The sequence below is a fragment of the Vidua macroura genome, chromosome 5 (assembly GCF_024509145.1).
Source record: "Vidua macroura isolate BioBank_ID:100142 chromosome 5, ASM2450914v1, whole genome shotgun sequence".
NCBI lineage: Eukaryota > Metazoa > Chordata > Aves > Passeriformes > Viduidae > Vidua > Vidua macroura.
The window spans coordinates 41,168,785-41,196,346 of record NC_071575.1 but is presented as its reverse complement, the minus strand read 5'-3'; the positions used below and the strand labels follow the sequence as shown (position 1 = coordinate 41,196,346).

At 42.7% G+C, this 27,562-nt stretch overlaps 1 protein-coding gene across 4 annotated transcripts in view; it reads left to right on the top strand.

Moving 5' to 3' along the window:
* The first annotated feature begins 3,736 nt into the window (after positions 1-3,736).
* Positions 3,737-27,562, top strand: part of SRGAP1 (SLIT-ROBO Rho GTPase activating protein 1) — a 137,100-nt gene continuing 113,274 nt past the window's right edge. For 3 of the 4 annotated variants that reach the window (XM_053977952.1, XM_053977955.1, XM_053977954.1), the window contains exon 1: positions 3,737-4,339. In XM_053977952.1, the coding sequence (XP_053833927.1) occupies positions 4,273-4,339 (67 nt within the window). In that variant the 5' untranslated portion in view covers positions 3,737-4,272. Of the gene's footprint in view, positions 4,340-20,948; positions 20,965-27,562 lie in introns of those variants that run through there. The other variant, XM_053977953.1, reaches the window with a different exon arrangement.

Here is a 27,562-nt window from a genome sequence, read left to right as displayed (position 1 = left end):
TCATCAGGCTGTGCAAATGAAATGCAATAATGAAGTTCTCAAGCAAGCAGAATCAAGCATGCCTGTGTTATTCTCTTTTTGCACTAAGTGTATGAAGTATTGCAGGAACTGCTCTCTGTATAAACACGTCTCTGTTCTATCATACATAATTCAGGTTTTCCAATTCCCAGGTGCAGTAGATTATCTAACTCCATACACTGAGGTACAGTCCACAAACCCTGCAGCAGAACTGTACCCAACAGTACTGTACTACACTGCATTATTGATACAACTCTGTCTCTTGCAACAACATACATGCTCTCCATCAGCTTTACCCTAATACTTTTTAAATGTCTATAGCATCCTCCCTGCAAAGACCTGGATATGCTCTAGAAGCAGTAAGTTAGAGTTCACAGAACACTGGATAAACATGATTTCTTGAGCATCATTCACGAGTGCACAGGGATTTATATAACAAGACTGTTCCACAGCTCTAGCACTTGCTGCTCTCAAAATTCATGGGAACTCTGTGGGGATCTTTGGGAACAGGTCTCAAATGACAGGCATTTCTGTAATAATCTTCTGTGTCCTGTAAGTCACCTCAAACGTGGCATAGCAGAGCCCAGGCAGGGTCTGTTCCTGTGCAATCATCACCCTCAGAATGGGATTGCAGGCTGTGTAAATCAGTGTGGAATTGAGTCTGGAGACTTGAGCTGCCATGAACATCTTAAAAGATTACACCCATGTAATAACACACAATCCTTTGCCAATCCCTAAAGAAGAGTGGGGCGGGGAGGGGGGGGAGGGGGGCTCAGTAAGCAGGGGGAGAACAGGGACAGAGGGCCAGAATCAGATTTCTCAGCCAGCTCAGTCCTGGTTGTCCAACCCTAACTCAGGGATCCAGAATCTGTGCAGCTCTAAGCCCGGCACACTCAAGCCTGCTGAGTCCCTGGCCCACCCTTCCTCAGTGGTCTTGCTATGGACACACAGAGCTGAGTGGCTGAATACAGGGAGGTCAGTCTCCAGAGCCCAGAGGTGGTTTCTTCATCTTCTCAAGCAGTAACATAATCTGTCTGCACCTTCTGTTTTGGCTCTGTGGAGCCAGGCTGATCCTCTGGATGCAGAATCTAGTGCAGAGGAAATGGATGGTATAGGCATGGGCATTCAGCCTACCTCTGCACCCTTCTCTTCACAGTCTTTCCAGCACAGGCTTAGTGTAAGAGAGAGCTGCATCCTTCAGGACTCAGGAGAGGATGCACATAACATTTCTTCACCTTCAACCACATTTGGACATGGTTTGTATGCTCAAGTACTAGGTAAGGGAGAAAGGGACTGGCCTGGCTGGAGATGCCAGCCTGCATAACCTCACACAGGGCACAAGGGGACTTGAACACTATTCCCTGTCCTGTTTGCTCTGAAAGTGCTCTGAAAGACCAGACAAGACTTGCAGCTAATCTCCAGCTACTGCCTCATGTTCCCAGGGAACATGGCCCACTGTCTTGTAAATCAGCCAGTCCCCAGCCAAACAGATGGACTCAAACAGCCAGGAAGCAAGATGCTGGCATCAAAGGTTGAGATGAAAATCAAAGTGGTTGGGATTACAGAGATGACTGCTCTTTTGAAGCTGGGCTTCTTATTCAAGGGATGTAATTTGACTATCCAACCTAAATTTTTTAATTGGTTTTAGACAATAACCTCCTGTACTAAGACAGTGTTAGGTGATCTGGATTGGGCTCAGAGTGGAAAGAGATTACACTGGGAGGGCAAGAGGAAGAAACGTAATAAAATTACAGAGAACAAAACATGAAGATAGAAAAGGGAATAGGAATCCTGTTACCCTGATCCCCTAGCAGGAAGAACATGGTACCTAATGAAAAATGAACTGCAAAGGACAGATGTACACTTACTGCTGAAATGCAGAGGTGTGGAAGTGAGCAACTGTAACACCAAGGCAATGTGCTTATAAGAATTAAATATAAACACAAGCAAGAATGTCTGCATGAGTACAGTTAACTGTGGCACTGCTTTCTGAGCACCAGGTCCCCATAGCACTCAAGCTCAAATCCAGCCAAATTACTGGGTAGCTGAACCTTGAACCTTCCCAGTTGCAGATGGTCCCACAATTCACTTGTTTGTCCCGAAGAGTCAGGTCCTGGCAGCATCAGAGCTAGCTGTCCAGGACAGGATCTCTGGGAACTCCCACCACACAAATCATATAGCCACTATCTTTGGAAATTCATTGTAAATAGTGTGCATCTTTGCTTAATTACTCCTGGACATGCCTGACATCAATAGAGCCCTCTGTCTCCAGAATGTCCCCTGCCTGTTTTTAACCTCCTCAGAGCTGACCTCCCTGCAGCTCAAAGTGTGAAGCTCTGCCTTGGTTTGACTTTTGCCTTTGACCCATGAATGACAGCCACATTCTTTGTCCATCACAAGGCAGCAGTATCCATCATTCTGCTTTTTCAACGTTTTTCTTTTCAGAAAACTCTTCTCTGGCAAAAGAAAAGTTTCAGAGCAGCCGGGGGGAAAAGAAAAATGGGTTGTATAACCTGAGCCACATCTGAGTCCTTCTGCATCCCCAACCTTGCAGCCAGGGACCTTGGAGAAGCGTGGCTACCAGCTCTGTGAACCTCTGTGCTTGACTCCTGGCAGGCATGGTCTCACTGCACCTGCAGAGCTAGTGGCCAGCTCTCATCCTCCACAGTCTCCAAGGGCTGAATCAAGTTCCATCTCTTCAGGCAGAGTAGGATATGCCCAACTCAGATGGGGGCACCGCAGACCAAGGGTACGTCAGGGTCACTTACATCCTTCCAACAACTTGCCCCATGCTCCAAATTTCAGCTATTCCTGCCCTTCTGGATGATCTTCCCATTTTCCCAGCCCCAGCTTTGCAGGGAGGGCTGTGCACCACTGCTTGCTGGGCTGGAATCCATCCTTCTAAAGCTGGCATTGAATGTGACTGTCAGACTGTCAGACATCAGGGCCAGCCCCAATGTGTGCCATGCACAGCAGCTCAAGGGAGCAGCATTTTGAGTGGCCTCCTGCCCAGCTTTGCTTGTTTCCCGCAGATGTGGGGAATGCCCCACACAGGCGCTCCTGCCCTCGAGAACAAGCTGCATCCGCAGGGGAGCACCGGGCGGACAAGGACGGTGGAAGCATGACCTGATGTGCTGAGGATACAGCTCTTCCCTTGGGTGCTGCCAAGCTCTGGCCCCTGGGTCCGGGCCCCTACGCACACCGGTGCAGCCCTGCCCTGTCTTCGGAGATAGTGGGAAGGCACATGGTGTCCCCAAAGGCCACTTGTCCCCTCCGGACTCCCCCTCCCCAGGCGGCCTGGCGCTGACGGCAGCACGGGGCTTTAACTTTCCCCGCCGATCAAAGGCCTTCTGGAACCGTACGGCGGCCTCATACCCCTGTCCCCCGAGATCATCCGGCCATCATGTGCTCGATGGGGGTGGCGGGGCGGGGGTCTCCCTCCTCCCACCCGAGCCCGAGCCCGAACACCCAGGCCTGTTGGGCCTCCGGCTGCGGGCCGGTCGGGGTAAGCGGGCGCTACACGCAGGAGCTCGGCCCCGGGCGGTGAGCGGCTGGCGACGGGGCGGCGGACAAGGCGAGCGAGGACTGGAGGCGGGCGGGCAGGCAGGAAGGGAGGAGACAGCGGCGGGAGGGCGGGGAGAAGTTTATTCCCGGAGACACCTCTCCAGGGCGCGGCGGGGGAGCCGCCCCGAGCCGGCGACTGCTCGCCCCGTGAGGTTGGGACATGCGCCGCGGCGCTGCCGCCTGGGGTTAGTCACGGCGGGGCGCCGGCCCCGAGTTCTGAGCCAGGCGAGCGCGGCGGCAGCAGTAACTAGTGTCTCTGGCGTACGGACCGAGCGCGGCCGCCTGCCTCCCGCCCACCGCTCTCTCCCTTCTTCCCTTCCTCTCTCCCGGGTGCGTGCGGACAGATAACAATGGTGGGGAGCAGCCGCCAGCCCCCCGCCCTCGCCTAGTGGAAGCGAGTGCCCCGCGGCCGCTGCTCCGCCGCCCCGCCCTGCGGCGGCCCAGGGCCGCGGACCGCGTTGCTGCCGGCGACGGTGCCGGGAGGCGATGGTGCCTGCGCCGGGGTTAGTCTGATCGCCGCTCCCCGCCTCCGGTGCCGGTGGCGCTCCCGCGGGGCCAGCGCCCGCCGCCTCCCCGGCTCGCTCGGGCTTGCGGCCGCCTGACACAACTTGGGAGCTCCTCCAGATAAACAAGAATAATTAGTGATAATAATTTAGAACTAGGCGGAGAAGCAGAAGAAGCGAGTGGATAATGTCAACCCCGAGCAGATTCAAAAAGGACAAAGAGATTATAGCGGAGTATGAAAGTCAAGTGAAAGGTAAGTGCGGGGAGGCAGCGGGAAAACCGCCGTGGGGGCCGGGCGTCCTGCCGGCCCCTTTCCCCGGCTCCTGGCCGAGCCGCCACCGCCGGCGGGGCAGCCGGTCCCAGTTGCCCGAACTTCGGGGCGGGAGGGAGCGGCGAGAGGGCGGCGGAGGCATTCCCTCCCGCAGCGCTCCGAGCGGCGCCGGTGGGTCCGAGGGGCCGGGCCGGACGGCAGCTGCAGCGGCTCTTCCACAGGCCGGCCCCCGCCGGGCACCTTCCCTTCCTCCACCGGCTTCGGTAACGCCCGGCGGGGGGAGGGAAAGGGAAAGGGAGGACAAAAAAAAAGCTTGTCAATTACTGGGGCTAGAGACAATGCTAAGCCATACCCCTTTCTTGAAGCACATGGCTGGTGTCTCCCACCCTCCCCTCAGGGCTATAGTTTCTGTGCTGGGCTGTAGAAGATGGCTAATAAAGAATTGCCCTTGACTACTGAATGAGCCCATTCAGCCATCCCAGGAAGTATTTCAGCCTCGCATCGCCCGGCTGTATCGCATCCAACTATTGTGCCAAGGACAGCGCCGGCAGATCCTGGCTTGAGCCACCGGCGCTTCCAGACCCTCGAGTTTCCTCGCCTAGCGTTTTCCTTCTGGCAGTGTCTTGGGTGGAACAGAGATTGGGAAAGTAGCAACATAGCAGTGGGGTGTGGGTCTCTGGGTGCTGTCGGGGAAAATATTGCATAATATATAAATTGCAATAAATCCAGGGATGGATGCGAACGTGAAACTCGGCATTTAAAAAGCTATGCAACATCTGGACTCTGCTTTTTAAAATGATGCTGGTGTGCTCTTCACATAGGTAGGGTGTTTTCCTTCTTGATGCTGCCCACAGTCTGCGATGTGCAGAGATGGAGCATGTCCTCATACAGGTCCGTGGGCTTCAGGAACAGCCTTCCTGCTCCACGCAGGCATGGGCTGGAAACCTTCTATATGAGGCATCTGGAACAGGGTGGGAGGGACCACTCCTCAGCTTGAAAGATTTATTGACTTTGTGTACTTGCACAATATATTTTCCTCTCACTTGATCCTGTGACATCAATTTTTCAAGGCAATGCTTGTAGTTTTGTTGGGTTTTTTTCTCTTAAAAGTAAAGAGGTAGTTTTTGAGTTTTTTTCTTCCTAAGCTTAACTTTTTTGAAAAATACCTGTCACTATATTGAAAGTCTTTTTGTGTCCAGGAAAGGATCTATGCTTAAAATAAGAGATCTGACTGATAGGTGGGCAGTGAGGAGTCTGAGCTGGCAGGTGGGCCATGCTTCAAGTGTCTGTCTGACATGGGCAAGGCCAAGACAGTTCTCACATAGCTGGTGTATTCACTGCCACTGAGCCCTTGAAGGGTTGGTGCTTTTTGCTCTTTGTGGACACGGTGCAAATTTGTCTTGGTCACTAAGCATAAAAAATGTTTGAGATCTTAAGCTCATTGCACAGTGTGCAGACTGTTCTTTGCCTCCTACTAACTTGATTGTTAAAGGCTCAGTCTTTATTATCTACAGCCAGTTGCTATATATGCCAGTCTTTTCTTTTGAATAATGAGGAAAAAATGCCATGCCCTTCAGCTACATCTATTGTATCGTTTCAAAAGACACTAAAGATGAAGGCATGAAGTTCTGTTGATAACCTGGCTCTCCTTCGGTGTCATGGTACTCCATCATAATTGCAGAGGGAGGTGGCATTTGTAAATATAGCTTAATAGGAATTTCAACTTGGTTTGCTTCTTTGTGGTGGTCTGGGGTGTGTGCAGTCTGGTCCCACCCAACTGTCTTGCTGGAATTGTTGATCAGCGGCTGTTTGAAAAGGTACGCTGGGCTAGAAGCTTTTTCTTTAACCAGCATCACTGCAATTGTATTTCAGATGGCAAGAACTGTCTGTGCTAAGATAGAATTCTGCTTGACACCAGCTGTGATAGTATGAAAAAACACAGTATATCACTGTGTGATACCTTGAAATTTTTTTTATATTGAGGGTTCAAGGCCTAAGAAATCAGCCCTAATTAGCCAGCAAGTTAGTTTTAAGGGAATGTAAATTCAGGAAAGTCAGATCCCTATATACTGCTTGGAATTTCTTATATCAGGTTAGGAGAAAGGGTGTGGCCAAATTGCTTTTGCTGCCTGTGATTTCTGGTGTTTGCAATGGCTAGCTGATTCCTCACTGCTGATGTGTTTAGTTGCTGAAGGATGTGGACAGCTGGGCAGCAGACTGGCCATTTGAGGTCCTCTGGACAGGCGTGTGCGCAGGAGTGCAGCAGCACGTATCTCCTGTACCTTGTTGTGAGACTGCATTGAGCCCAGCTTGCTGAGCATCAGCGTTAGTGCTTCAGAAACCACGCCACTGATGTGTGCATTTGGAAATCCTGCCCTAAGATGTCTGAATATTAATACTGAAGGAAGAGGGGCCTGCAATGTACATGCCCTGTAGGGTATGTATATGGTGCCATATTTGGAAATGAGGATTTGGTAGTGCCATTCTTCACATAGCTTTTCTGCTCTTAACTCCTCAAATAGGAAGCAGTAACAGATGTTAATTGTCGTGCCTGGTTCCTGAGTGGTGTAAACTGACATCTTCATTTTTAGCAGCATCACTAGATTGGCTATTGCTTTAGTAGAGGTCATACAGGAACAGCAGAAAGTCTGTAAATGTTACCTATTTGTCAAGCTGAAGTAAACAAGGTACTTCTGACTTGCTGGGTAGAGCAGTTTATTGCACCTTTTTTTGCAACATCCTTGTTCTTCAGTCTACCTTCTGTCAAGAACTGTTCCAATTGAATCAATAAGGTAAGTGTTTACTTCCCTGAACATTGTATAGAAAGCAGAAGAATATTTCTTAAGGATGTTTTAATACTGAAGTCAGATCTGTCTAGCTGGATACCTATACATGTTGTTTTGGGGGATGTAAGAATATTATGATGGCATGGGTACCTTACTTTGTAGACATAAAGGCACCTGGAAAGTAACATAACTAATAAAATATTCCTGGTCATCCACAGAATAAGTTGTATTTGTGTTTTTCTGAAGAATGTGGTAATTTTATTTGCAGTCTGAAGTCATTAGAGGTAGTTTTACCAGCCTTGCAGCTGGGGTGAGGGATACAACTAGAGCTAGAAAGTGGAAGGAATACTTTTTAGATGAGGAACAGACTGTTGGTATTGTTATGAGCCAAGTATTAACTTTCTGCTGTATGACCCTATTAGATTTATAGACAGCATGTCTTAATTCAAGGCTCAGTTGATTATAGTAGCCTATCTTACTTTCTGTATTCTGAGGACCAGTGCTACTTGGTACTGCTGATAATGTCAAGTACTATCTATTGATAAAGTTGCTGAGCAATTCACACTAGTGAAGAAATACTAGGGCATCCTCTGATGTCTTTGAGTGGGTGTCTTGAGTATGGTAAAGGGTGAGCTGGTGAGATCTTGAATATCTGGCTCCCTTCAGAAATTTATCCTTCTGAAAAATAAGTATCTCGTAGTAGCAAGAAGATTAGGGATATACTGCTCCAAAGTTTTTCCATCATTCATGTTAAACTGGCATGTTTGCCTTCTTAGGATTTGTATCTGGCCTTCTATGGACAGGAGAAATGTGCTTTGACTAGGTAAGCATTGTATTGACTAATTATCAGGCCTGTCTCTTCAGAGAGATCCTCCATATGGTGTGAACTGTTGAGAATCATTGGAGTTTAAGTCTCAGCCTTTTTACTCAACTGCATCTCCAACTGAAATGGGCTGAGGGAAGAGCTGCTTAGATCCCTCCTTTTTCACACCTTAATTTTTCAGTTGGAAGTGACCTAGTAGAAATGCAAGCCCAAAAGCAGTTTGCAAAGGAAGATGCTTCCCCAAGATCAATATTTGTATGGCCTTCCTCAGAACAAAATATTCCTATTTTTCATCAGAAAGAACATGGTAGCAGTCTGTATTACATTGCCTGACTGATTTTTATGGAAAATGAAAATTCTGAATTGTGAATTTCAATTTCACGTTCAAACAACGGAAACCTCTGAGAAAAGGCAGAGTTATGAAGTACCAACTGGGCTGTTGTTTTAGTAAACTGATAGCTATTTTGAATAAAGTCTTTGTAATGAAACATTTGGTACCTTGGATGATGCCAGAATTCTTGAGGTTTATTTTTCAAAAATACGATGAATAGATGCCAGTTTTCAAAGTTCAAGTTTATCAAGTGTGGTTTAGCAGAAATTTTTCTGGTCAAAGAACTTGACCACATGCAGGACTTTATCTGATACAGAAAGGATATTGTTCTCAATGCTGTTTTCCAGCTGGAGTTATGTTGTCTAATGGAGTTCCTTATCTTTTCCCCCACCATTTTCTCCCAGCTCTCTGATCCTTCCTTTCAGAGTACAAACTCCAGCTGTCCAGGTAAATGTTAATGAGTTTGTAGTTAACTGAACAGCTGAAAGGGGTATCTGCAAATTAAGACAGTTCAGTCATAAACTAAACAGTTTTTTGGTTGGTTTTGGGTTTGGTTGGTGTTTTGGGTTTTGTCTTGTTCTGGGTTTGTGGCTTTTTTTTTTTTTTTTTTTTTTTTTTTTTTTTTTTTTTTTTTTGTTAACCAACATATTAGTACTCTTACTCTTCCACAGCTTTCTTGGAATGAAAACTAAGGAACTTGGTTTATCACTATGCTGTGTACCAAAGTATTCAGGGTATGGGGGAGCCCCACAAAATGCCTGCTTCCCAAAGGTCATGGCTGAGGAACTTCAGAGGTTTTGGCTTCTTAGTCTTTCTATAGAATTAAAGAAAAAAACCCACCTTTTCATGCCTTTTTGAAAATATGACCAAGAGTCAGGAAAGTACCCTTTTTTTTTCCTGGTTTGACCACACACTGTAGCTGCTGTGTTCCTGCGCCACAGTGAAACTACATTTATTATTTTACTTGAATTTAAAGATGAATAAAGTCTTGATTACTATAGCACACATGAAAAGGTATGTAGTGAATGGATTGTCTGAACAGTGTTTCTTTCTGGCAGTATGGCAATCATAATGCATCTTTAATGCATATGTTTTGTAGATACACATTTTTGTTAGCCTCTAGAAGTTTTAACTTGCCTCTGACTCTGAAGCAATTTGGAAGCTTTTTATGATTACTTCTTTGGGGCTTTTTTTTTTCTTTTCCAAGCATACTTTCTGTGCATTTTTGCTGTTGCCGAGCAATGCTCCAAATCATACTAAGGTCACTTAATTTCCTGCCATTATCTTTTATTGGTCACTTTTTTTTATGAACTGGAGTTCTAGTTGCTAATAAAATTAAACATAGCTTTGAAGTGACTGCAGTAAGACAGAATGGGATCCGAATTTCTTTCCATTTTCTGGTTCAGACTTAACTTCTGTTAAGTTTTGCCTCTTGTTAAAACTGGACTGCTTGTCAGTCAGAGGTGATGGATGGTAGTGCTGGAAGAAAGTGGGTCAGTACTGTTGAGATTGAATCAGAAACCCCCTCCTGACCATTACACAGCCTGTTAGAAATCACTGACCATGACTTGACAGTGCAGCATGTCTGATCTCTGCTTTGGGCAGGGATGGACATGGGGGAGAGCAGAAATGGAGCCAGGCAGGTGTCAATGCAAGCTCCTGTGTTACTTGTTCTTCCCTTTACCTTTTTTTTCCTTGATCCTTCCTACATGTACCTGTCATGCTATCCCACGTCTAACCTTTCTGGTCTCCCTAGTGGAAACTGGTGCTACCTTAACTTGTATTAATCCCTATTAGAGTCTAATCTACTCTTACTGCTCGGCTTTCACAGGGCAAAGCAGGCTTTGGAGTGTGGGGGTTTGTTTGTGTGTGAGCGATTAGGCTAAATGTGTAGCCAGGCTGCCTGTGCTCAGGATGCTGCTGCCTCTGCTTCCTGCAGGGTTTAGTCTTAGGCAGCATTTCCTCTGTGAGTGCTTCTCCCAGCTTGCCATGTATGGACCTGACCCTTCCAGGGATCTGTCCCATACTCTGCTGTGAGCTGTCTGGGCTGATGTGATCGAGTGCTGGCCATCTCTGAAGCAAGGCTGGCTGATCTTGCGCTGTGCTGGTCAGTCTGGGAGCTGCAAGTCATGAATGGCCTCTTGTTCCTGAAGTTATTTCATCTTTTCTTTCCCCACTTTTTGTCTCTTGGGCACTGTGCCACACACCCTGAGGTTCAAGAAATTGTGGGAGTATGTGTGTAGGTACATACAGATGGATGTGGAAGAAGAGCAATAGCTGAAAATTGGAGGCAGTGGTTGAAGGTGCAATGACTGCATCGCTGCTTGTGTACCAGGTACAAGGATGAGGCTGGTTAGGCTGTGCAGTAGCAGATACTTGGGATGAAGCACAGAAGGCCATTGCTGAGAGCATGGGTCCATGTCTTGGGTAAGAGACAGAGCTGTCTGCACAGGAAGACTGCTTGCTGTGTATCTTTTACATTGTGAAGGCTATATCTGGCACCAAAATGAAACGAGTTGGTTATCACTGCTTTTTCCTTTGTTTCCAAGACTTAAACAACTGCAGGCTGTTCTGGCAGTTTGTGTGGTGGCTTGGTCCTGTGGGAGTGCTCTAAGACAAACAATTCACTTTGATCTGTTGTAAAGGAGCCATAATCCTGAGGCACTACTTCCTCTGGAATCTACTGTTTTGTGCAGCTTGTGGAAGTCATCTTCTCGTTGACATTGAAGTGTGTCACAAGTGAGTTACAACCACCTGGTAGGCTAAAGGTGTTTTACCTACGCTCTGCCCACTAATCCATCTTGTGCAGGCAAAGCACTCATATTCTCAAGACATTTTCAGTTAATTTCAGTTTTGTAACTGATCAAGGAAGATCTCTTTAAGAACTCCTTCCCTCTCATTTTTTCTCTTCTGTCACTATTTCTCAGGCATATACCTGCATGAATTTCAAGATGCAGTATTCAGTCTTGCATCATACAACCTGCTGGAAACCTGAATTTTACCTGGAGGTGACTGATAAGTCCTGAGATTGAGATGTAATGTCATTATGAAAAATGAAGAGCATTCTGGAAATAACCCCAAGCAAATCTGATGTCCTGTTTCCAAGAACTGGCTTGTATGTGGGCATGGCCATAACTTCATGTTATTCTCCTGTCTTCTCTGGAAGGTGTAAATGCTTGGTTTAGTTCATAGTTGGCACAATAAAATAATCCCAGCTTTAGATGCATGTTAATGAGGTAGATGTTGCAGGTAGGAAGGGAAAACCCACTAAATGCTCTAAGAAAATGTTGTGGAGAAAATGTATGCTTTATGATTTGACTCTTTAATAATGATATCTGTGAAATAAAGTAAAGATCGTCCTTGTTATTTACTCCAAACTCTATCCAGTGCAGGACAGTGCTGTTGATCTGTCTTTAATGAAGTCTTTCCTAAGGTACATGGGTTCTTTATCTGTGTTTTCTTTGATCATAGCATCTGGGGGGGGGTTGCTTTTAATTAAGGTGGTGAGAAGGAAAAAATACTTTGTCTGTTTTTCTCAAAAAAGATTCAGTAGAACTTGCTTAGAAGTGTGATCATGCATTCACCAGTTAGAATATTCCTCTTAACTTTGTTATGTTATCTATTATTGACCAATAAAACACACTTTAGTTTCAGTTGCAACCTCCTGAGACTTTCCTTTATAGATGCAGAAGTGCTGACAAGCAAGCGAGTTGTATTAGCATATTAACCAAAACATTCTTGAAATATACTAGACCTAAGTGGGATTTTTTATTGTAAAATAGAAGTTACAAAAAGTATAATTAGAACACTTACGGTGCAGTATTTCTTGTTAGCTATATTGGGAATAAAAAGCAGTTGCAGCTGGCTTACCGGATGATGACTTCCAGGAAGTAATGATTGTAACCCTTTACATAATTAGCTGTTGTGGGAAACAAAACTGACTAGAGATTCATGTAAACTATCCAGACTCCATAACTGACTCAGTGCTTGCTCATCCAAATTACTCTGCATGTAAAATCTTCTAGCAATTTGTTGGTGCTGTCTTTTTTGGGGAGTCTTTGAGATGCTGCATGTTTCTTCCAGGGTGTCACAAATGGAGTGGTGCACACTTTTGGATTTGCTCAGTGTGTAAAACTAAATAAGGAGACAGGCTGATCCCCTTTCACTTTGCAATGTACATTCTTTCATATGGGAAAAGAAAGCAGTGTCTTCTGTTTTAGCCAGTCCAGAGTATCTGCTTCCGGAAAATCAGAGGAATCTGTTCATGTTTACAATGTACAGAGTACACCAGAAGTCTAATAAGATTCAGTGATAGCTCTTGTATGACTCTGTTCTTTCGACATGTCTTTTTTCAAACCTTGCTGTTCTCTGCTTTTCCCCTCTGATTCTTTTTTAAGCAGAGAGAGGATAAACAATCTAAAGCATCAGGTCAGAGGCAAGATAAAATAAGTGTTCATTCAGTACCAAGATGAGCAGGCATCTCAACTGAAACTTTCTAACTCCACAATTAAGTTACTGTTTTACACAATAATGGAGAAATTGAAATGATTGCAAGTTACTTAATTGAATTTTTAAAATATAGATCAGGATGATCTGTTATTCTACTTGTGCTACTAAAACCAAGAAAAACCATCCCAAAAAAGGGGTGGTGGCTTTTATCATATGCTTCAATACTGGTCTCTGTGACTAGTTGCTGTGACTAAGTTGCTAGGCATAAAGTTACTTTATTTCTTCGAGAGTATTTCTGCAGGCATTCAAAGGCATGCTAAAAAGAAAAAGTTCTTAACCCTTATCACAGGATTCTTACTACATCAAGGTTGTTATAAGTGGTTAGACAGCACAGCAAGCTCTACCTCTTGAAAATCACTGGTTTGCCGATGAGTAGAAATGAAAGTGTATAAGCTCTTGTCCATAGGTGCCTCGTGTATTTTGCAAATTGGTGTCTGCATGCTTGTCTTAAATAATACTAGTTCCTTGAGGAGCCAGCTGTGTAGGAGAAAGCTAGCTTTTGTGTGTGTTGTGCATATGGATAACTGGTATGTTTAAGAATTTGACAACTATGCTGTGCTTGCTGCATAGCAGACTACTCGAGGTTAAGATCAATGTAATAGGGTTCTTTGTATTATGTACCACTTTTGGGGGCTGTCTTCAGTTGTGCCTTCCTAATTTCCAAGTAAAAATAAAATAAATACAATAAAAAAAAATTAGTGAGATTCTTAATATAATGACAGAAAATAGATTCCAAGTGTTAATCTGCTCAGATACTTCAGCATTAAAATCACAACCATGTGCAGAGTGGGAGAAGGTCCCCTGTGCAAAAGAGATGAGGGAGCCCAGTGCAGGTAGCAAGTCCCCACCTGCTAGGTGCTCCTCTCCTCCCATGGTGAGGAGGAGCCTGGTGGCAGCGAGCGCTGTCATGCTCACTGCTAGCATCACTTCTTCCCCGGCAGCCTCTGGTGAGCAGTCTATGTGCATCTGCAGCCGAGCTCATCGGATTATTGTGGACTGTATTGTAATCCTTTAATTGCCAGCCACTTCTGATGCCATGTGATGTAATTGTGGGTCAAATTCTGTGCTTTGTAAGCAGTATTCCCACTTTACCTGTGGGATGATGCAATAGACTATGCCTTATGAAATTGATTGTGTGGCCTTAATGAGGAAAAAAAGCCTTACCACTCTTACAGTAAAGATTTTCTTCCTTATATCTAATCTAAAGCTACTTTCTTTCCGTTCAAAGCCATTACCCATTCTTCTCTGACTACATGCCTTTGTAAAAATTCTCTATCCAGCTCTCTTGTTCCCTTTAGGTACTGGAAGGCTGCTCTGAGGTCTCCCCTGAGCCTTCTCTTCTTCAGGCTGAGCAGCACCAACTCTCTCAGCTTGTCCTCATAGGAGAGGTGCTCCAGATCCCTGATCATATTCATAGCCCTGCTCTGGACTTGCTCCAGCAGGTCCCCATCCTTCTTATGTTGGTGGCCCCAGTGCGGAATGCAGCCCTCCAGGTGAGGTCTCACTGGAGCAGAGTAGAGGGGAAGAATCACTTCCCTTGGCCCACTGGCCATATTCCTTTTGAAGCAGCCCAGGATGTGTTTGGTGTTCTGGGCTGAAAACATACATTGCCAGATCATGTTGAGCTTCTTGTTAACCAATGTGCCCAAGTCCTTCTCAGGGTTGCTCTCAGTCCATTTTCTGCTCAACCTGTATTTGTCCTTGGGATTATCCTGACCTACGTGCAGGACCTTACACTTGGCCTTGCTGAACTTCATGAGATTTGCATGAGCCCACCTTTCAGGCCAATCTAGGTGCCTCTAGATGCAGTCAGTTCCTTCCAGCACATCAACACACCACACAGCTTGGTGTCATTCGCAAACTTGCTGAGAGTGCATTCAATCCCATTTTCCATGTCACCAGTAAAGATGTCAAAAAGCCCTGGTCCCAATACAAGGGACCACCACTCAACACCTGAGCTGAGGAGCACCACTCAACACCACTGGTTTCCATTTGGATGTCAAGCTGTTGACCACAACCCTTTGAGTAATACTATCCTGCCAATTCCTTATTGACCAAATGGTCCATCTGTCAAATCCATGTGGCTCCAGGTTAGAGACAAGAATGTCATGTGGGATAGCATCAAGTGCTTTACACAAGCCAATTTACATGACATATTGCTCTTCCCTTATCCGCTAGTGCTGTAACCTGCATTACAGAAGACCACCAAGTTCCTCAGGCACAGTTTGCCCTTATAAAGTCATGTTCACCAGTCACAGTATTTTCCACCTGCCTTAGCATAACTTAAAGGAGGATCTACTGCATGATCTGGCTAAGCACTGAGGAATGACTCACATCTCTGGGAAACTTTTCTGGACAACCATAATGTTGAGCAAGAAAAACCCTCTTTTACATATCAAAAGGGGAAAAATCAATGGAAATAAGAGCCAAAGTGTAATTCCTCCAATATATATTCCCTGGCAAGACAACAAGTGGTTGCTGGTGAGAGGGTATGGGTGTTCAGAGGAATTGTTCAATGAGATTGCAAGCACATGCTTTGATAGTGGCCTGCTTGGCAGTTCAATGTAGCTCTGTGTTGTTCCCTGGTGGTTCCAGGATGGCCTCTGTTTTGGGCGGGGAGGGGGGAGGGGCGCACTACATCCCATGATATGAAATTCATAAAAGAGCTCTAGCTTGTGTTTGCCTTTCAGATGCCACATTTAATCATTTAGTTCAGCTTTGGTTGCTGCCTCAGTTCTGAGGTGTTGGTGTGTTTGTGTGGCTGCACAAACTGGCCTACATGTTTATTCTGTAGTATAGTTTGAAATGCAGCATCTCTAATATTTATAGACCAGAAACTGCCTTGCCTGCAGCTGGCAGAGACAAAGTGCCAGCCTCATCCAGGCTGATGTCATCTGAATTGCCACCAGAGTAGACCTAAAAATGTTGCTTTTTCTGCTGAGCCATGTGAGAATATGTATGAAATTGCAGCATCAGGAATCTGATCAGTGCATCCTTCCTGGGGATCAGAGCATTTGCATGAGGAGTTGAGTTCCATATTTTGCTACCTTTATCTTACTCAAAATTGAGTCTTGAGAACAGATCTCCCACCTTACAAATGATTGCTCACAGAACTAAGGAACTGAGTATTCTTGAACAAGTCTCCCTGGTTTCTTGTTTGTTGAAGCTCTCAAACTCTTTCCCAGACTTAATAAATATTTAATTATTTACAGGGTGATTATGAATCCATTGCCTGGTAGTTAGAGCAGGCACCAGAGAGATAGGGTTCTCTATGAATTCCAGCAAGAGTGTGTTCCTGCTCTGCTTTTTTAAAGAAATGGAGAAGGAGGAGGACTGTAGGATTGAGATAATTATGTGACCGTTCTAAATTAAGAATGCTTACTTTATTAATCTGGAAGGGGGAGTGATCAGAGGCTACCTTATTTATTTATCACAGTATACAGAAAAAACACAGCTCTTTCCTTTGTAATGATTTTTAATCTTAAAGCCCTTCCAGTATTTGCACCAATTTTTGGTAGCTTGTCTCTAGTATTGCAGATAATCTGTGAAAGAACTGTTTCCTCTGAGTTATTTTAAAGGTTCACAGATGAATGTCTGTTTGCTTGAACCTTTGCTTCCTGCAGCACTCCCTCCATACAACATAGTCAGTCCTCTGTCCCATAGCAGTTCTGGTCTCCAGGTGCCTGAATTGCAGATTCACAAAGAGCTTTTTTTTTCGCAGCCACCAGAAACTTACTCAGCAAATATTCCTGATTTATTTCATATCTGTGAAGAGTAGGTTTTGGGGTTTTTGTTTTCTGTGGGGTTTTGGTTTTGGTTTTTTTTTTGTTTTGTTTTGTTTGTTTTGGGGTTTTTTGGTTTTTTTTTTTGTTTGTTTGTTTGTTTGTTTGTTTTGGTTTGGGTTTTTTTTTTTATTTTTGAGGGAAGAAAAATTACTTCAACTGATGTTTAAGGAGGAAAGAAGGGCAGTTGGTCTGCAAATATTACTAAGGCAAATCTGCAGTTTTTAGTCAAATAACAGTGAATGTTTCGGGGTTTAGTGACTAGAGGTGAATGATTACTATGCATTAGTGTAGCTGTAAGGAGGAAAAATGAAGAACTCTTTATCAGTCACGACAGCTGATCAGGTTATCTCCTTTGCAGAGCTGCTTTGTAAGGCAGCAGACAGTCCTTCAAGAAGCCAACCTACTTCAAGAAGCCAACCTCGCCTCAAGTGTAGTGAAGGTAGCTGTACTTGAATAAAAAATGGAGTACCAAGTTCCTTGTTCACAACATTAAATGAGTATTGATGAAACTGGTGTTTCTCTTCGGGAACTTATTTTTCCTATAATGAATAATATTTTTGCCCAGGTCTGGTATTTATCTGGTTTCCTAAGCAATGAGGTGGGCTTTGCTGAAGCAGTGCTGCATGTGGATGGTGTGGGGCTGGCGCTGGTAGGTGCTGAGGGAACTTCTCAGTTGTGTAAAGACAATGTGGCTTGTCTACAGGAAAAGCTTGAGACCCACTGCAGTAAAATTTCAGTCAGTTAATGGAATAGGCTTTGAATGCATTCAGTGCACTGAATAGTTGCTAACTAACGCAGGGTTGGAGGGATGAATGAAGGTACTGCTTTTACAAGCAGAATAGTTGCTATGTGTCCTCTTGGGACAGCCTTGCTTACTTCACACATATCAATTTGTTGACCTCACTAGAACGCTTAACCTTCCTAGGGCTACTAATCTCCATAATGTCTGAAGAATTTGGCTTAATTTTGGCATGGGAATGTGCCAAACTAATCCAACTATGAGTCATCATTTTTGTAGTAGGACATTCAGACCTAGTCCCACAGACAACGTGTCTGGCTGATACTTGCCTGAGAACTTGTAGGATCTGATCCATGCTTTTGGAATCCTGACTTCTTAAGTGTAGGAGAGATTGTTCTGAAACAAAGGAAATGTAATGCAGAACTGAAGCAAAGCAATAACTGTCACTTGAATCAGATGCAATTCATAAAATAAAATTAACGTAGGTTGTAGACAGAATTATACATACATTACAGAATGTTTCAGTACTACTCAAGATGCCTTGTGAAAATGGAAGCAGTGATGTTTTCAAGTTACTGACTGCTACTTCCTTTTTTGCAAATGGCTAAACTAAAGCATGGCACAGTAAAATAAAGTCACTTCTAAAATTTATTGGAGGCACTGAATTGTGGAGGTAATGGAGAATGATGTGAATGTCACTTTCATGTCTGCACTATAAAATGCAAAAGCACAAACATAGTAACCACAAGGCTCTTTTTGATGTTTTAATCGTTTAAACCTTTGAAATGGTGGTGTGCTTGAAAGGGCTTCTAAATCCATTGGTTAGTCTGTGCTGCCTTGTATTGTGTTCAAAATCACAGCAGATAAAGGAAGAGTGATCAGAAAGCTTAATGCAGTCAGAGCGTCATGACCTGTTATGTAAAGCAACATTTGGCAGAGCCTTCCCAGCTGCTGTAAATGAATGTTAACAGCATTTTATCATCTGCTTTCACTGTCTTTATTACATAATCTGAATACTTATGACTCTATTAATATGTTTAGCCTTGAAATTGCAATATTGAAGGAATGAAGGTTCCATAGAATATTGAACAAGAATGATTTTATTTTTTGCGTCATGAACAAAAGTTGTGTTAATATTAAAAAGCCTAGAGTTCCTATTTCAAGTAAGTTTACTGAATTGCTTTACAGGTATATATTATTTATTCCCTACATTATGTATTTCTCTGAACATTGTCATAAGAAAAGTATCTTGATGACAGAATTGCATTGCTGAACGTGATGCCTCTGTGTGTATATGAAATACAGAGCACTAACCAGAAAGTGATGACTTTTGTTACCTGTAATGCAAGTCCTTGAATCCATTGTGATGATACTCTATAGCCTTGAACAAAAATGACCAACCTAGACCAGATCCAGGCTATCAGAATCACTTCCGTCAGAGAAGCTGCTCCAGGTGGGATCCTAATTAGCTGTGGGCCTAATTATCAGTACAAGGGTTTTGTGTGGGTAGGGTTTTTTTTGTTGGTTGGTTGGGGTTTTTTTATAACCAAAATTTTGCTTTCTGCTGCACTTCCTCACAAACATACATGCCCTCCCTCTGTTGTGACTAGTTATACTGTTGTCTTCTGACCTGAAATGCATATCACATAATTATGGTATGTGTGTACCACATTACATAACTGGGGACTGGTTGCAGAGACTGTCCCACTACTGAATGCACACTTGCCTGTATCGTGATTGTACTTGAAGTTACATGTAGGATGGTAATATGCTTGGTCAGAAGATGAATGAGGAGCTGTAAATCATTTCCCTCGGGAGCCTCTTGGGTTATATTATGTCCCCAAGCAGAACTGAACATCACCATTTCAATAGTCATCTGCAAATTTCTAACAAGATGGTGTGTTCAGCAAGTGGCTCTCACTGATGGAATTTACAAATGACATTGGTATTGTGATTCTTTACTATCCTGCAGGCTAAGTAGCTCAGTTAGCTGCAGGCTCATATTTGCAGATTGTCTACAATCATCCAAAGTGGAAAACAAAATTTTGCATCTGAGTGAAATGAAGTTCTTGGTCACTTCTATCTTTAAGTACAAAATATATAGCCTGTCTGAAAGCTGCTGTCCTAAATGTCTTCATACTGATTTCCAGGGCTAGAGTTGGAGAGATGCTAGTGTTGTGGAAGTAGGTCCCTTTTGTTTCTAAAGATCTCAAGGGTGTAGTTCAAATCCTATGGTTTGTTGTGACACTGTATCTAACTCCGAGTATCTCTGACTGGTAATGGTCTGTACTTCCACCCTCTCCATAGTCAAACCTCATGAACTGGTACAGGAGGCAGCTGCACATGACTGTTAAGTGTACAAATTATTAAAAATGTAAAGATCAGTGGTTACAGGGTATGGAGTGTTAGAGTCAGGAAATAAGTTTAGATTAACATGTATTTTTTAACAGTATTTTATCCCCAAGCACCGTTGTTATAGTTATTGCAGAACTCCAAATGGACTCTCTTCCCTTGTGGGGATTAGAGATTTAAATATGTATTGTTCTACTGGGCAACAGTATTGAGCAGTCAAGGTTCATAATAGAACAAGGAAACCTTTTATTAGGACAGGAGTTTCAATTGCATTCTTTTTAGCTTTGTGTAAGAAAAGCTTGCATTAAATCAGATAAATAAAACAATGGAGGGGTGAAGGAAGTTTGAAAGAAGCACATCTATTTACAAAGTTAAGTGCCAAGTTTACAATAAGCCAGTAGTTTTTATTTAGGAAACTCTTAAAATATTATTTGCCTTCTCCCAATCTGTGAGCATCTGAGTCAAGATATTTTGAGGAGATGTTTTTCAGCTTAGTCAGTGGTTTGGGGATTTCTTGTTGTCTTTGATTTTTCATCCAAGAGATATCTTTATTGCAATGTAAATTTAATAGCAATGTTTACATGGTTCTAATATGTTGGGTTAGGTTGGTACATGCATTGTAATTGCATTCTTCCCTTACTCAACTTTGTATTTACTTTGTGTGACCTAAATACAAGGCAGTATTTCCTTTAAGCATAAATAATGATAATGAATCCTTTCTGGTGGGTTCTGGGGTGTTCATTGCTTTGTGTTGTTGAGGTCTTGAAGTCAGTAACCTTCTCTACAGCCTCAGCAAGTTGCCAGCGTGCAATAAATTATAAAACTAGCAATTTTAAGGAATAATACCTAATAGCTTCAAGGGTTTCTTAATTTGTTTCTGAAATTCCCTCTGGCAAAAAAAAAAAAAAAAAAAAAAAAAAAAAAACAAAAAAAAAAAAAAAAAAAAAACAAAAACAAAAAAAAAAAACCAAACTAGTCTCCTCTTTCCATCAGACACTGGTAAGAGGAAGCCTAGCAGGTTGAAGCTGGCTTTCCTTTGCACTGGTTTATTTAATGTTTACTGGCTTATAATGTGTGATGAGGCAATGGAATAATCTGTCTTAAATGAGTTTTTTAAAGGAAAAGCTCAAAAAGATGGTGGTGGTGAATTTGGTCATCTGTCTTATGCCTGTCGTCTGCAGTTTAAATGCCAAATCCAACAATGACAAAAGATTGCTGTTGTCTGGGAAACGATTGATTCTACTCCTTGTTTGGGTAGAAGAGCTCTCAGACATGGCTCAAGGTAGTCCATTTCCCTAATTACCTGTTTCTTTGGGTATTTTACAGCCTTCTGCTCAGTCCTATCAGGAGAACACTTTCCAGAGCAAAATCCATGTCCCTTTAAAGGACTTAACCAATTTGCTAAATTCTGAAGAAAGCAGCTTTTGACTTCATTGGACTTCAGGAAAGAAAGGGCAGAGCCCTTTATGCTAAATAACTGATGTGATCTTCTTTGCTCAAAATTTTATTTTGTGGAATGTTCCAGAAAAATGTTCTAGTTTTACTGGAACTCCACCTTAAGTGCAGAACAGAATCTCAGTTGTGAAGGTGCAAAGAATACTTCATAGTAGCAGTATACTTGAAACTTACAGAAATCTCCTGCCCTTACCCTCATCTTGTGTCCCCTTTAGTTCATCCCATATGAGTAATTTATTTGCCAGATAAAACTTTTGTACTCCTTCCCCTTGGAACAACCTCAACTGGCGTTTGGGATTCTTTACCAGGAAGAAGAAACAGGGACATTGTGTTGCATTTATAGAATGTGCTACTAAATGGCTCTTCCTGTTGCCTGACTAGATCATGACTGGTTCTTGTTTGTCACAAGGATCAGTACAGTAATTTTATGTAAGGGAGGTATTAGTAACTTGAGAGTGGAAATTCAAAAAGGTCTTTTTTTCCCCCTGAATATCAAATAGTGCCTGTTACCTCTTGTTCTTTCAATGGACATTGCTGAGAAGAGTCTGGCTCCATCTTCTCTCTTCCTTCCCCCAGTTCCCCATTAAATATTTTTACTCATTGTTAAGATCCACCTTGAATCTTTTCTTCTTCAGGACGAAAATTACTCTAATGCTTTAATCATTTTTGTGGTCCTTTGATGAACTCATTCTAGTACTCCCATTGGACTGGAGAGCCCAGAACTGGACACAGCAGTGCAGATGAGATCTTACCAGTGTTGAGTAGAGACAAAAAAAAATCTTCCTCTACCTGCTGGCAATGCCTTTCTAGTGCAAGCTAGGAGGCTGCTGGTTTTCTTTGCCACAAGGACACATTGTGGGCTCGTGTTTAACTTGTTGTTCATTAAGATGTTTTTGTCAAGCTGTTTCCAGCCTGTACTGTGTACTGGTGCCTGCAGGTGCAGAACTTTGAACTTCCCTTTGGTAAGTGTTACAAGGTTCATATCTGTCCATTTCTCCAGCCTGTTGAGGTCCTTTTGAATGGAAGTTGATTCAACCATATGCTGTATGAACTTGCTCTTCTCAGTTTTGTATTATTTGTAGGCTTGCTGAAGATGTCCTCTGACCAATCATCTATGTCATTAATAAGATGTTAAAAGAGTAGTGGCCCCAGTATCAGCCCCTGGGGTATGCCACTAATGACTGGCTGCCAGCTGGACTTCATGCTGCTGATTGTAAATCTTTGAGATTTAGAGTTCAGTCAGCTTTCAGTCCACCCCAGTGTTTGTTTCTCCAGCTCATACTTGGATCAGTTTTTCCATGAGGATATTGTAGGGGAGCAGTCCTGAAAGCCTTACTAAAACCAAGATAGACAATATTCTGTGTTCTCTCCTCTGCCAGGGGAATCATCTAATTGTAGAAGGTTATCAGATTAGTCAATCCTGATTTTCTTTCATAATTGCATACTGACTATTTGAAATCACCTTCTTGTCCTTAGCATGTTTGGAAAGTGTTTCCAGAATTATTTTCTCTTTCACCTTCCTGGGGGTCCTGGTGAAATTGGCTGAACTTTAGTTCCTGGATCTTTTTTCTTTTCTCTCTTGAGTATAAGAGTTGCCTTTGCTTTTCTCTTGTCCGGAGGAGCCTTTCCCAGTAGTTATGACCTTGTGAAGCTATTCCAGAATTGCCTTGTAATGGCATTAAACAGCTCTCAGCATTCATGGATGTGTTCCATCAGGTCTAGTGGACTTAAGTATGTCCAATTAGTGTGTTTGCTAGAGTAATTCACTTGTACCAAAGGTAAGTCATGCTTACTTCTGACTTTCCCATAGGTTTCAGGAACCTGAAAATGCCAAAGCCAAATCTTTGCCACTCAAGTCCAAAGCAAAGGTGCCATTGAACGTCTCCGCATTTTCTCTGTCCTTAGTCACCATGTTCTCTGCTCCATTCAGCAGTGGTCCCATGTTTTTCCCTCATCTTCCTTTTGTTGTTGATATGCTTGCAGAAGCCCTTCTTGTTGTCCTTCATGTCCCTAGCCAAGTGCAATATCAGACAGATTTTGGCTTTCCTAATTTTCTCCTTGCATTTGGATAGTGTCTTTGTATTCTGCCTGGGCTGCCTATCCCTGGCGTTTCCTCTCATATGCCTCCTCCTTATGTTTGGGTTTTGTCAAGAGCTTCTTGTTCATTTATTTAGCCTTCCTGCCACTCTTGCTTGATGTTCTCCTCACCAGGGCAGTCCATTCTTGAACTTGGAGGAGGTGATCCTTGAAAACCAACCAATTGTTCTGCTGATAGCAAATGTCTGAACAGACCAGAGTCTGCGCTCCTGAGGTCCAGGGTTGTTATCCTGCTATTTGTTTAGTTCCTTCCTCATACCATCCTGAATTCCATCATCTCATGGTCATTGCAGCCAGGACTGTTCCAGCCTTCACATTCCTGGCCATTTCTTCTGATTTTTAAGTGTGAGATCGAACAGAGCATCCTCCCGTATTGTCTCCTTAATCACCTGTATCAGGAGGCTAGTATCAGGGTGCTCCAGAGACCTCCTGGATTGCTTGTGCTTGCCCTTCCAGCAAGAGTGCTGTTTATAAAACTTCCTGTGACTGCTCTTCAAGTAACATATGCAGCTTAGGAGCTTTTGTTTATTTGGTTGTTTTTTCCTAGCTCCATTATAAATCAGTTTCTCACCTTGATCCAAATGGGACAGATCACATGATGAGGTTGTACCAGCAGAGAATGTGTACTTATGATGGATGGATTTTTGGAGCTTATTAACAAAATTTCATACAACTTAGAATACATAATTAAATCAACCAGGAAAATATGAGTATATAGCTATCAAAGCTATCTGCTGCACTAATACTATGGGTCTTTGTGAATTAACTATTTGGTTAAGCAGTAATATCCCTTTATATACTTTTTAAACCAATCTTGCACTGAGTAATTTTAGAATAAATTCTGTAGGGTGGATTTAGTACAAGAAAATCCTAGGTTAGTGACACATGCTGGCTATAGTATTTGCAAGAATTTTTTCTGTGAACAACCAAAAAAAAAAAAAAAAAAAAGGTGCATCTTCCATCTTAACTGAACCCTTGAAATTTGTGCCTACAAACCAAATGAAAATTGAAACTAGATGTCTTGTCAGCAAATTGCAAGCTATCAGTCACAGCTATAGATGAAAGCTAGCACGACCTACATCTGTCGTGTTGATACAATGGTGCCAGCATTACAGTTTCATTGTTTAGGTTTAGGGTCAAGCCTGTTGAGACCTCTTTTTATTCAGCTTTGAATGTATCCATTTTCATTGAGTTTTTCAAAGCTGTATGAAAGACTCAGCAGGGCAAGATGTGGTGATGCTGAACCTACGTTAGTCTTGCAGCTATCAAACTGTCTCATAGTCACAGATGGTCACTGCGATTGTCCACACCAATCTACCGCCAGAGCTGCTATTGAAAGGGCACAAAACTGATGGTACAAAGGGACGCCTTTTTTCCCGCCAATAAATGAAGCTAGTGTTGCTGTGAGCTGGCATTGTCGGAGGTTTTGTGCAGAAGAATGGTTGTTGACAAACCAATTTCCATGCTGAAAAATGCTACTCTTATTCCTAAACTTAGAGATCTTTCCTTGGTTGAGTAACTGCTAATAGCAGAGTGGCATTTTGCAAACAATTTTCATTGATTATTTGGATGATGGTTGTACTGGGAAGTCTAATACTGACAGCAGTAAATGTGGGCTTCCTAAAATAGGCATGTTTCTATTTCGTAACTCCTTTAGAAGAAAATCTCTTTGACTGTACACTTTTAAAAACATCGGAGGCCTTAACTGCTGCATTTCTGTGTTTAATCCTCAAATGTTTGTGTCCTTACATACATTGAAGGAGCTTGGACAGTTGTCTCTTTGAGTTAGGTAACTTAGTTAACCAAGTACCAGATATCTTGCTTTTCATGCTATCAAAATTGATGGTTTTGGAGTTGGTAAATAAATCTTCCAAGTCTTTCTTACTGGCAGTGTGAATGTGCTTTTTGTTTTGTTTGTCTTTAAACAAAACTGCTTTTCCCATTTTCCTACTACCATTTTCCAAGTAACTTTTCTTCCTTTCGGGGGGGGTGAAAGCCTCTGTACAAATGACCTGCCTGTTTTTTAACAGACTGAAGAAAGTTTTTGTGAGATTAAAACAGTTCTTGCCTGAAAGAACAATAAAAACCAATAAAGCTGATTCCTATTGTAAGGGATCCTTTGTGGCTTCTGATAGATCCTTTTACCAGTGGCGAAGGAACCTTAAAAATTCAAGTGACCACAGCGATGAAATGGATGCTTCCTGGAGGGGAAATATCAAGCTTCTGTGAAGACCAGTTGAATTATTCACCCCATAACAAAGTACAAAGTAATAACAAAGTACAGTTTAGAAATCATAATTTAATTATTATAGTATGGGGATTTTGGGGTGGTTTATTTCACTGAAGCTATCCATTGGTTAGCCTCCTGTGCTACAGTGGAATTTTATAGCCACTAAGGCCCTGAGTAATTTCTGAGTTGCCTTTTGCCCTTGGAATTTCATAGCTCTCTGAGTACATGAATGTTTGTTTGTTTGTTTTGTTTCTTCATCTGGCCTGTCAGTCTGTAGCTACATGAAAGGTCTTAGACAGGTATAAGTTACAGAAGGGTACTTTTCTACATGTGAGAGATAGGGAAGCTGGTAATGTACTTAAATTTGCAGTCATGAGAATTAAATACCTCTGTGTCAAAGATGGAACTGAAAAAAAGGAATATTTTTCCCATAAAATGAAAATCACTTGCAGAGGGATGGATTTGACTGTCACAGAAGGAAACTTCCAACTTCCTTCTGGCTTGGTAATTCTGTTAACAAGGGAATCTAAAGAATGAGACTTTCTGCCAGGAAAGTGATGAATATTGATGAATTTCAGATTTTGCAAGAACTGAAATGAATCTGACACTAACCTAAGCTGAGTCACTTGTGTAACTAGTGCTTCTTGATGACTTCAATTAATGTGTCCTTGCTTCTGTGATCATGCTTTCTGCTGCCTGGCTTAGTCTCAGATCCTGTATTATTTTCCCATTTCTGCCGTACAGTATACTACATGAAAATAAGTTCTTAAACAAACATGATGTAAATGATTAGAATTTCTCAACAGTGATTTCCCGGAAGCTGTGTGCTGTTTGGGGGGTGGTTTCTAGGCTTGTGGTTTCCTTTCTCATAATCAGTCCATGTTTATTATGATGTCAGTGTAACTTACGCTGTGTATTTTCCAGGCAGAAGCTTTTCCCTGTTCTTTCTGGTGCATCAGGTGCTTGGTAGAATAAGCAATAAATGTGCTTGAGCCAAGCAGTACAGGTTTCACAAATTGAAAGCCTTGTGCAAAAACAGTTGGACTCTCCAACTCATGGACTGTGGAGTTCTGAGGAATGGAGCAGGGAGTGGTAGGGGTGAGATGGGATTATGTAATGCAATGACCTCTCCAATGCAAGGTGGAACTAGCCATAGCTGCTTCAGCAGCCTTTGTGCCAGCCAGTCCTGGCATCTCCTGCACCTACAGGATACGCAGAAGGGCTCTTCTGACTGTGGTTAGTTCTGGGACCCTACCAACTGTGGACAAACAACCTGTCAGTGAGCTGGTCAGGTTTAATTAATTACTAGTTTGAGTAATACTGAAAAAGAACTGGTTTGGATTTTCCATAATCACTGTCAGAACAGAAATACCACTTCATCCTCCCTTTTCAGCTTCAGTTTAACATCACATCCAGAAAGAAATTAAGATCTTGCTCTGTCAAATGCACTGGAGTCAAGCAGAGGATCTTAAAGACAGGTCCATGAGTTGTGCCAACACAAGTCCTTGCCATGCTTCATTTCACGATGTTGTTTTCTGGCTTTGCACACAGAGTCAGATTTCTAAGAATAAAGATAGAGAGAAAAAAATTGAAGTGCATTGTGCTCAGCTGAGGGAGTAGTTCCTGGTACATCTGGACCAGTTGTACCTTCTTAGTCTTATTTCCAGTGCAGCTGTAAGTTAGATGGAGCAGCAAATCCCTATAAACTGTTAAAATATCTAAGGAGTCAGGTATTGTTTGGGGGGATGGTGTTTTCTTTTTAGCCTTATATTGCAATTAAAGGAAAATCTATCCTGTTAGTTATCCCACGGGTGTTAAGGTATTAAATAAATTGCACTGGCTGTATAAGTTATATTAAGGTTTAAGAGAACAGCAATATCCTGAAGAAAAAGGAGAGGATTAAGGTTTGGATGCCTGAAGAAAACTCTTCCTCCTTGGAATTACTACTCTGCACTTCAGGGAAAAGCCAATGTTTACACTGCAAAATTAAACACATTTGCATTGTCCCAGTGTCATAGAAATATTATACCAATTATCTACTTAAGTGCTTGAAACCACTCAGTTTGTACTTCCTTACTAGTGGTTTAAAATGTTACTT